Source organism: Prunus avium, chromosome 6, assembly GCF_965620075.1.
Source record: "Prunus avium chromosome 6, drPruAviu1.hap1.1, whole genome shotgun sequence".
Taxonomy (NCBI): Eukaryota; Viridiplantae; Streptophyta; class Magnoliopsida; order Rosales; family Rosaceae; genus Prunus; species Prunus avium.
The window spans coordinates 25,826,368-25,837,228 of NC_142289.1; the positions used below are offsets into that span (position 1 = coordinate 25,826,368).

Here is a 10,861-nt window from a genome sequence, read left to right on the forward strand (position 1 = left end):
CTAGCTAAACCTTCAAATCTTAATGTTCGTAGTCATAGGATTATCAACTGGGCATTGATAAACTGTAAAGACTATTACACACTATGTATGCTCAATTGGGAGGATGATTGGTCTCAAGTCATTCATGTGGAGACAATAAGACAATTGTGTAGGTGCTTAATAGAGAATGAGCTCACTGAAATCGATCAACTAAGAGTTCTTGGATGGAGTTTTTGCCAACATGTCAAACAAGAACTCATAGTTGCAATAATGTAGATTAGCCCTTAGACCTGAGGCAACCTAGTTGTCTTGTGGGTATGTCTCTGATCATTTGATGATACATTAATTACCAATCTCCTTTTAGGGAAGGTTCATATGTATCATTAGGGGCTTAAATTTACTCATGGAGGCATGTGAGTGTACAACAAGGGATCTCTGTCTTATGTAATGGTCTAAGAAGGAGAATACTCAAAGATGTGATTCGGGAATCTTCAATCCGAAGTAATGGATATGATTAAGGAAGACATTCCTAATCGTATTTGTATGAATCACATGAAATTGGGAAGATCACATTAGTGGGTTGACATGAAACATCCGTACCTTATTAATGAGATCAAGAGTATTGTACTAGAGAAGGACTACACTACAATTGCAACTGACTAGGTTCTCCGCCTATTATACGTCAGCTGAGGTTGTCATGGCACGTGGGTTGCTAGCTTATTAACCATGACTTGTGGAAGCCCTGAGGATTTTGTCATTGGGTCCTCACATAAGGTAGAATTAGAAATGAGTTTTAATTCACAATTGATTTGAATGGAAGATTCGAATCGCCCACAGCCATGCTGACGAGAACTTAATGGATTAGAACCATATAAGGAAATGAGCGAGATAAGTTATGAAGATGTACATATGGATCGGACCAATATAAGGGAAGGAAATTAATGTTTCTCTTTCTTCTATAGTGAGAATATCATAGATACATGAGGAACTGGGTCATATTGAGTCAACCAAGTTAACAATTCTTGTGTCATTGCGATTAGTTTATATAAGCTTATTTGAGGGACACCCTTGTAGGGCCTACTTTGTATTGTATTTCACTTTCACTCAAAGATCATCTCTATAAAAAATCACTTGAATCCGATATCATTTGATCACTCAATAGAATTATTGAAATTTTAGTACTTTCTTGAAGCACCGTATTCATTGATGTTTTGTAGGACACAAATTGGATGTCGAAACGATTTCCGATTTGTCTAATTTTTTGCAAGGATGATCTATGAATGTAGACTTAAAAAATAGATGGTTTGGATTGTTGAAAAAAAAGGATGATATATATCTGTGTGTGTGTTTCTCAATCATATGCATATTGTTTCACACTTGTTCTTTCTAGGAGATCAAGGGACCGATTTCTAGTGTCTTTAACAATCTTGCACAATAATTAAGCTAATCAAAGGGTAACAAATCCTATATTGCAGTAGTTGATGTCATACTAATTCATTCTTTCCCTTATTCTCGACTTTCCTAATTTATAAGTCATTAATAGTTTAATTTTTTTTTTGACAAGTGATATTCTAAATTAAACTAATTTAGGGGATGAGATTTAAACTTCAGTGCAAATGATCGGGTTGAGTGCCTTGACCAACTGACCTTACCCACATATACATTAAGTATTTTAATAATTGTTGAAATTAACAGTGAAATTGAACCAAGTTAAAATTTAAAACGAAATTATGGGAATTATAGTAAAGATTGTAATTGATTGAATTATAGTATAGTGGCTCTCACCTATTGTCATGCATTTTGTAAACCAAAAGGACAAACTTAGCAATCCAAAAAGGACGAACTTAGCAATCCTACTGTACTTCAAGATTCATTCATTGTTAGTTAGTTAGAAAAAAGAAAAGCGAAATCAGTTATTGTAACATCTTAAAGGACAACCTTCTTTCTCATTCTCATGCGGAGGATGAAGACCCTTCTTTGAAGTTCTTCTCGATTAAGAAAAAGTACATTCTCAACTATTTGGTGAAGTTGACTCATTCATCATATATAGCCGTTACATGTAATCATAATTGAAATAATAATTTATTAAAAAAATAGATCTATGTATTTCCCAAATAAATAAATAAATAGAATTAATATCCAAATATATAACTAAAAATCGATATCTTCCTGGAAAAAAAAAAAAACTAAAAATCGATATCTAGAATTAATATCATAAACTCACATGTTATTTAGGACTTTGCATGGTGTGTTAAGATAGGATAATTTGGTTTAATAATTAGTTGGTACGGTGAGATTTCCTTAATCCCTCATCCAACGTAAGCATGATGCAGTGAGTGGAGTAGGCTCAAATTTCAAGTTTGCATTTTTCTGATTGACCATATCAGACCCCAAAAGGTGGAAGTAGACTCCGAAGAGGGAGAAATCCTAGAGAGGTGACGTGCGGTGGAGTCACATACAGGCCTGCAGTGGCCGTGACCCCTTTAAGCTCTCTATGAAAAAGCCAATAACTCTTAAACACCTGCTGCAATATCAGTTGAAATATATAAGGCTATAAAACCTCATAATTACAGTATTGGCCCCCTGAAAGACAAGCTTCTAGCTCCGCCACTGGGTGATGATGGAAGGCGAGGGAGGAGAAGGCAGAGAGGCGGGGTCAGGCGCAGTAGAAGGTGCAGCCTTAGGTGGAGCGCTCAATGGAGAAGGAGAATAAGTTAGTTCATTGGCAAAGAACAGGGTAGTCTGCCCATCATCTGATAGTCTTTTTTCAATCAATATATGTTCTTGTGATTGCTTTGCAATAACACCGATTGGTGACTGTCACACACTCACGTACGTTGAAGTTTGTAAGTATAAACTTTGGAGAATTCATGTAATTACTCTTGCTGGAAAATCGATCAACCTTACTCAAACTGGTTTTTCTGACTTGGCTTCTTGGATTGAATTTAGTAATTCCAATACAATAAGCCAGTAAAAACCAGCCAATACAAGTTACAACAACCGCGTTCTGGCCAAAAGTCCGTACGTAACACGGTTTATTTTCTAACACAAAATCTGCACCGTCCAAGCTCTCCATCAAATCCGCGTCAAAATCCAACGGCCATTTATTTACCAAACCCTCCACGGTCAAAAATTACTCCAATAAAATGCCCTCCCTCTTCTCACCTAAACCCATCCTTCGCTTGGTAGTTTGCTTCTTAAACCCTCCTCACTTTTCTCTCCGTCTACAATGGCTCGATCCAGCGCTGTCGTTTTGATGCTAATGGCTGTCCTCTTGGTGGCCTCAACAAGGGCACAATCCCCTGCATCTTCCCCAGCCAAGTCCCCTGCACTCTCTGCCAAACAAGCCTCTGCTCCTTCTCCTTTGAGCACTCCACCGGCTGCCTCACCTTCTCCTTTGAGCGTTTCACATTCTCCTTCGGGCACTCCACCCTCGGCTGCTCCTTCTACATCTCCCGTCGCAGACTCTCCACCTTCTCCCCCATCGTCTTCCCCTGCCGCCTCTCCCTCTTCTTCGGTCTCGGGATCCCCCTCGGAAGCTCCTGCACCGAACGGCGCCGTTTCGAATAGGTTCTCCGTCCCGGGATTTGTGGCCGTTGGTGTTTTCGCTGCCTCCTTGCTTATGTAAAGAGGGGAATCTCAGACCATCTGTGGCATGGAAGTTTTTTATATCCATGAGAACTGCGGGGGCTTTATGGGGTTTTAATCATTTGTGTTATTGGGGATATAAAGAGACATATTTGTCTGTCATTTCATTGGTTATGGTCATGTGAAATTGCAATATAATTTTTTTTCTCTTTAGATTAAACAATATCTAATTTTGTATTTGCATATATATTTTTACATGAATGTATTAACCTAAAAAAAATAATTCTAAATTACTCTAATTTACGTGGAAAAAAGACATCGAACTCAGACTGCAAGATGGGACTTTCCTTAACCCACATATATATGAGTAGGCAAAAGTTGGCCTATTGGCTTTGCACCAGCTATTACCAACTCTGTCATTGGGTATATGTCTACGAAATTCTCAAGAAATTAAGTTCAGTTCTCATTCATCCAAAAATCTTCATGCTCAAGATTGGATGAATTTAAAAAAAACAAAGAGAGAACTTGTGCAATTGATGCCAAATTCTTCATTGACAAGAAGATGAGATTTGGGTACCAAAACAAAGTTGGCTGAGGATTAGTTTTTGTTATTTTTTTTTTTTCTCTTCTAAATAAAAAAGATGCAAACGAAATGAAGAGATTATTGTTAAAGATGTTGATGAAAAATGCATAGAATGTCAAAGATAAAAAATAGAATTTTGAGAGAAAAAAAGATGCATGTCTCTTCTCCCTCATACTCTAATGTAACCTTCTATCTCTCTCCCTATGTAAATCCCTCTAACTCATTGAGTTAGAGTTATTCTTTCAAGAGTTAAATGTAATTATAGAAGTAGGATAGCATTAGGAGAAGAATGAAGAAGAAGGAGAACCTGAAGGCTTAATGATTAGGTCCAACGCCCATCAACCTTGTATGTATAAACGTCAACGTGTAATTAAAACGAATCAATCACCTATCTAGACCTAGATCCAACACATTAGTTCATGTTGGATCACACTAGAGTTCATAATCATCCCAAGAGCCTAAGGCTACTATTTAACCAACAAGGATTGCAAAAGAACTTGTAGTAATAATGAATACTTCCACATTTTTAAATAAAAGTGTTTTATGAAAAATGATTTGTTCTTTCAAAATAAATAGTGGGAGTATCACATGCTACTAAAGTATGTTCGAATAATAGTAATTCTAGGACCAATGTTCCTATTTAATACAATGATTAAATGCAGACAAAGAAACTCCCTCAAAAACAAAACTAATTCTAACTTTTAAAGACTTTTTGTAAGTAAGTGATTTTTATAGAGTTGACAGATTCTTAATGACTTTTACATACTTTATAAAGTTAAGTAATGTGTTTTTATGTACTTTTATCATAGAGTTTTACATACTTTTATCTACTTTTTAAAAATATTTATTTATCAATGGTATTTATCTTTTTAATATTTATCATAGAGTAGTATAACAAAAAAAGAAATTGCTTCTAATATTTATGTTTTGTATGGTGAATTAACTAGTCCGCATATGGAACAAGTAGCCAAAAAAAAAAAAAATTGGATACAATTGTGTAAAAGGAAAGAAATATTTTTCCATGTCTAAGAACTTTTCATCTGAGAACAATGTCAAGTATGGAGAAAATAAGGTTGCTGCTATTGCATGCAACTCAAATATAAGGTGTGCCATCAATATTATGGATTTAATTAGTTTAGTTTGAAGAGCTGGGTCTTGGGGAAGAAGGGACAGATTATCCGATTACTGGAACGAAGTTGAGATCCTTAAGACCTTCTAGAAGCATACTCTATTTGGGTGGGAGATATACCAGTAAAGTGGCATGGTGATATAGAGCCAAGCCAAATAACAACACTAGAATGTGGGGTTAGCTGTAAACCCCAGGATGCTAAGAGCTAAATTGCTGTTGGGGAATGTGGGTTTGTAACAAAATCATCTGTTCCTATAGATAGGCCTTAAAAATTGCAAATAGAGGCAAACAAAATTTATGGAAGAAACCAATGTAGTCCCACCATAGCTCTTAGTACGTAGCAATTGTTTCAAGCATTGAAAAGAAAAAAACAAGCAAGAAACGGCTCATCATCATAACAATTTCCAAGACAGATAATGGAAGCCAAAAACAAAATCAAATTGGCAGTGTAGTAGGCCATCTCTTGATAGTACACATACCAAAGAGGAAGGGGGTCTAGAGACCCAAACATGGTGGCACACCCTCACAATGGCCAAAGCTGCAGCATGATCAAATTCATTGATAAAGTCTTGGGTAAATTAGCAAAACTTTTGGTGTTAAGAATTAGGCTTAAAAGTATTGAAAAGTCATTCATTTAACAAAGTTTTCAAAAGTCATTAATGTTTTGGATACCAAAACTTGTAAAGACTTTTTTAAATCACAATTGAATACAACTAAACTTTTAAAGACTATTTAAAAGTCATAGTTGAATACCTCCAGACTTTTAAACTCATTAAAAGTCTTTAAAAGTTAGAATTGAATACACAGCCCTAAGTCATTACTTTGGAAAGCAAGGCCTCCCACCATAGGTAACTCACTGCTAGAGGGCTTTAATCATTACGGTGTCACCGGGACATTGGGACTCATGTAAGTGACTGGTGCTTGATTGAGTTCACAAAAACATATTCCATGTTTGTGGGAAAAGGCAATGACAGGTATAATCCAATAATCAGATATGATGAGGATATGCTTTAGTTACCCCTTTACACAAGGTATGGTGGGTACGACTTAAATTATGAATGGTGTCACCAAGACATTGGGGCATCATTTCTTAGAGGCCAAAGATGATGGGAAATCACATTAACAATGTGAATAGGTAACTGTGTAGTCTCTCCTTGTCAGAAAGGATCACTACAAGAAAAAACCATTTTGCCGACCACCATCTTTGGTCGCTAAAAGGTTAAGGTTCGTCGCCAAAATGTTTTGGTGACGAACTTATTTCGTCGCCTTGTTGGTCGCCTAAGGCTCTTCGCTGAAAGTATCAGGCGATGAAACTTTGTTTTCGTCGCCAAACTATTTACGCGACCAAATTATTTCGTCGCCTAACAGTAATTAATTGGTCGCCTATAAAGAAGGGTTCCCGCGAAAATGCCAAAATTTGCCGCAAACTGAGGAAGGATTGGGCGACCAATTAAATTGGTTCGTCGCCAACTTCTTTTGGCGACGACATTAGTTCGTCGCTATGTTGGTCGCCTAAGGATCTTGGCTAAAAGTATCAGGCGATGAAACATTGTTTCCGTCGCCAAAATCTTTAGGCGACCAAATAATTTGGTCGCCTAACAGTAATTAGTTGGTCGCGTATGCAGAAGGGTTCCCACGAAAATGCCAAAATTTGCCGCGAACTGAGGAAGGAGTGGGCGACCAATTAAATTGGTTCGTCGCCTATAGGTTCTAGTGACTACCGGATTTGGTCGCTAAAGCTTACTTAGTTGGTCGCTAAAATGTTTATTTTAAGTGTGTTTAATTATTATATTTGCCTTTGTTTTGTGATAATATTAACCTTTTGTTCATTAACATATTGTAATTTCCAAAAAACAATAAATTTAGGTAAATAGATGAATAGAAAATGACACGAATTAAAATTTCTCCCATTCAAAAGTACACAAGCATACTCGTCATTCAAGTACACATAACATATCCAAAAATAGTATACATAAACAAGTGAAGAACACTCCACTGAAAGACTGGAGGCCAAGCTCCATATATCTTGTCCTTGGTAAACCCAAGTTACATTATTTCTCCACTCTAAGACTAGAGACCAAGCCTGTACTATTATGTCTCTACATTACGTAAGTACATTGAACAAAAAGTTAGTGCTTCATTAGCAATGTATCCCTCAATAATTGAACCCTCTGGACGAGCTCTATTGCATACATAGCCCTTTAACTTCCCCAACATCCTGTGAATTATTTCATATTAGTATCTACAAATACATGTCAAAGTGAATCAATTAAAAAATACGACTACTTGATGAATAATATTTACCTCTCTATTGGGTACATCCATCGATACCCTATTGGTCCCCCAAGTTTTGCCTCACGTGGTAAATGATAAGCCAAATGAACCATGACATCAAAGAACGCTGGCGGAAAGATTTTCTCAAGCTTGCAGAGAATTAAAACAATGTCAACCTCTAACCTGTCCAGATCTACAACATTCAACGTCTTTGCACAAATTTGTTGGAAAAAACTTGACAATTCTACAAGTGGTGCACATACTTCTTTTCTTAGGTATGGTCGGATTCCAACAGGTAAAATTCGTTGCAATAGAACGTGACAATCATGAGTCTTCAAACCTGAGATCTTCCCATTTTTGACATTTCGTGATATATTGGCTGCATACCCATCTGGAAATTTAATAAATTTTAAGAATTCACAAAACGCTCGACGATCAGCTGGTTCTAATGTATATTCTGCAAGATACTTCTTTATCTTTCCATTTTCATCTTTATCTAAATGCAGATTCGTTCTTATATTCATGTCTTTCAAATCCAAGCGTGCATTGGGTGTGTCTTTTGTTTCTCCTTCTATGTTCAACAATGTCCCAACAATGTTATCGCATATATTCTTCTCAATATGCATTACATCCAAGTTATGTCTGATTTTCAGCTTGGACCAATACTCTAATTCGAAGAAAATGCTCTTATTTGTCCAATTTAACTCCATAGGTGTCCGCTTTCTCTTTCTGTCCAAATTATCAGGGTGTTTACCAACCTTACGCTGCATAAGTTGGTTCAACTGAAGCAAAATGTCTTCACCAGAGAATTCTCTAGGGGGATCCCTCATCTCAATGCTTCCATCAAAATTTTGACAATCTTTACGCCATGAGTGATTCTTTTTTAAGTAGCGACGGTGCCCCATATAACAAATTTTATTTCTCAACTTCGTAGACGTTGTATCCTCAAGGCATACCGGACATGCCTTATAACCTTTTGTACTCCAACAAGATAAATTTCCATAAGCAGGAAAGTCGTTGATTGTCCATATTACAGCTGCACGCATGTTAAATATAGTATTAGAAAGCTTATCATAAGTTTGGACACCTTGTTCCCACAACTCCTTTAGCTCATCAATTAACGGACGCAAATACACATCAAGTTCCTTGCCTGGTGCTTTAGGGCCTGGAATAAGCAAACTCAGTATCGAATATTGTTCTTTCATACACATCCAAGGTGGTAGATTGTATGGAACCACCATCACAGGCCACATACTATAAGATGTGCTCATATTCCCGAATGGGTTAAACCCGTCCGTTGCAAGCCCTAACCTAATATTTCGTGGATCTTCAGCAAACTGAGGGTACATCTTGTCAAACTCCTTCCATGCAATGGAATCGGCTGGATGCCTCATAATACCTTCCTCATCAACCTTTTTATCCTTATGCCACCTCATGTGACCAGCTGTATGATTTGACATAAACAATCTTTGTAATCTTGGCTTCAGAGGAATGTAGCGCAACACTTTTTGGGGTACCTTGCTTTTCTTTTTACTAGTACTAGGCTTATACCTCGGCTCATCACACACTGGACATTTATCTTTCCCTTCATGCTCTTTGTAAAACAAAGCACAATCATACACACATGCATCGATTTTTTCATGGCCCAAACCCAAATCTTTCAACATCTTATTAGCAGCATAGAACGATGGAGGAATGTTATGAGGTTTAGGAGAAATATCACTAAGTATTTCTAACATTGTATCAAATGACTTGTTACTCCAATGATTAAGTACCTTTGCATGCATGAATTGTACCATTGCTGTCAAAACTGATGCATTGCAACCAGGAAACAATTCTCGCTCAGCTTCAGCTACCAATTTCTCATACTTATCAGTTTCAACCCAATGCATATTGGTCATATCATCCCCCACATCTTCAGTACCTCCCAACATGTCATCTTCCTCTACCAAATCTTCATCTATGTCAATATCTCGAGGGAAAGCATCATTTAAAATATTAAATGTATAATCATCGAGTCGAGGTGCCTCTTGAGTAGTTGTAGGAGGTGAATCTTGTCTTTGTATCCCAAATTGTTCCCCATGATATATCCATGTGTGATAAACCACTGACATGCCATACCTCCATAAGTGTGCTTTGACAATTGGAAGAGAATGACGATTCATATTTTGGCACTTCATGCACGGACATGGAGTCTCATTTTTCTCATTCATATGATGACTTGCAACTTCCATAAATGACTCAATACCAGCCTTATATACTGATTGCTTAACCTGTTTTTATTATTTACCCAGTCCCTGTTCATCTTGCACTATATACACACCAAAAAGTTTCAATTGTAAAATGATATATAACAAAATTTTTAGGACAATGCCTAACTTCAAGCATTTCAATAGTTTCATGGCAGATCACTAATCAAACTATTATACATATACATAGTTGCAAACAATTTCAAGTAGATAATGGTAAGAAGATTTTGAAGCAAATATACCTCTTAAGCAAAAAAAGAGAATGTTAACAATCCATACCTCTTAAGAAAATGTAGCCTTTTAAGCAAGTATTTCAAACTGAAACCAAAACATAAAACGAACTCTGTTAGACACCATAAAGTTAGAAAAACCAGCAAATTTAGAAACCCAAAAAAAATAATGAAATCGAACAAGTTCATCTTTTTCCAAACACTAACACAAGTACGACCAAACTCCACCCCCCCCCCCCAAAAAAAATGAGAGAAGTAGAGTTGTTTTCTAACACCAACCAGTGATGTTATCTTTGCCTCTATTTCTCTGTTTCGAAGACCTCTGGTTTTTGGGGTGAAACCAAAAAAAGGTTGCTAGTGTCGTTCCAGACAAATTGGCCACAGAGAAACCACACTAAAAGAAGGAGGAAGAAGAAAATTGGCGGAGAGCAGAGCCGGTTCATTTATTTGAGCTATCAGATGAGAGGAAAAAGAAGAAGAAAAAAAAAAGAAAAAAGAAAAAAGAGGAGAGAAACAGAGAGGAGAGAAGGAAATAAGGAGAAGAATACACCGGAAGCTTGGGAGCTACAGCCACAAAAATATACTAGAAGCTTGGGAGTTGCAGCCCGCAGGAGACATGGAGTAATGGGGCTTACAAAAGGAATGTGATTTTCCTTATTTTAATCCTTATGTCAGCCATGAAATATGTTTTTTACAAATCTTTTTTGTCTGGTCTTGTTCCTTGGGTGATTAGACAAAAAACAATGTAATATGATTGGCTAAGTTGTGGGCTAATATTTATTTGTAGTGCATTTGTTAACACATTTAAGGATAGGATGAAAATCAGCAC

At 36.8% G+C, this 10,861-nt stretch overlaps 2 protein-coding genes across 2 annotated transcripts; one reads left to right on the forward strand and one right to left on the reverse strand.

Moving 5' to 3' along the window:
* The first annotated feature begins 2,224 nt into the window (after positions 1 to 2,224).
* Positions 2,225 to 3,824, forward strand: LOC110769167 (uncharacterized). The gene has a single exon (XM_021973099.2). The coding sequence runs from the start codon at positions 3,209 to 3,211 to the stop codon at positions 3,605 to 3,607; it is 399 nt and encodes a 132-aa protein (XP_021828791.1). The 5' UTR covers positions 2,225 to 3,208; the 3' UTR covers positions 3,608 to 3,824.
* Positions 3,825 to 7,370: 3,546 nt separating this feature from the next.
* On the reverse strand, positions 7,371 to 9,718 carry LOC110753074 (uncharacterized). The gene is made up of 2 exons (XM_088254648.1): positions 7,584 to 9,718; positions 7,371 to 7,497 (listed from the first exon to the last, which is right to left on the reverse strand). The coding sequence occupies exons 1-2, from the start codon at positions 9,716 to 9,718 to the stop codon at positions 7,371 to 7,373; spliced, it is 2,262 nt and encodes a 753-aa protein (XP_088110774.1).
* Between the last annotated feature and the right edge of the window lie 1,143 nt (positions 9,719 to 10,861).

Bases quoted from the DNA above. Each gene is read 5' to 3' on its own strand.
- LOC110769167 (XM_021973099.2), top strand. From the start codon at position 3,209: ATGGCTCGATCCAGCGCTGTCGTTTTGATGCTAATGGCTGTCCTCTTG.
- LOC110753074 (XM_088254648.1), bottom strand. From the start codon at position 9,718: ATGAATCGTCATTCTCTTCCAATTGTCAAAGCACACTTATGGAGGTAT. The intron at 7,498-7,583 runs GTAAATATTATT...AATAATTCACAG, and splicing joins TGGATGTACCCAATAGAGAG to GATGTTGGGGAAGTTAAAGG.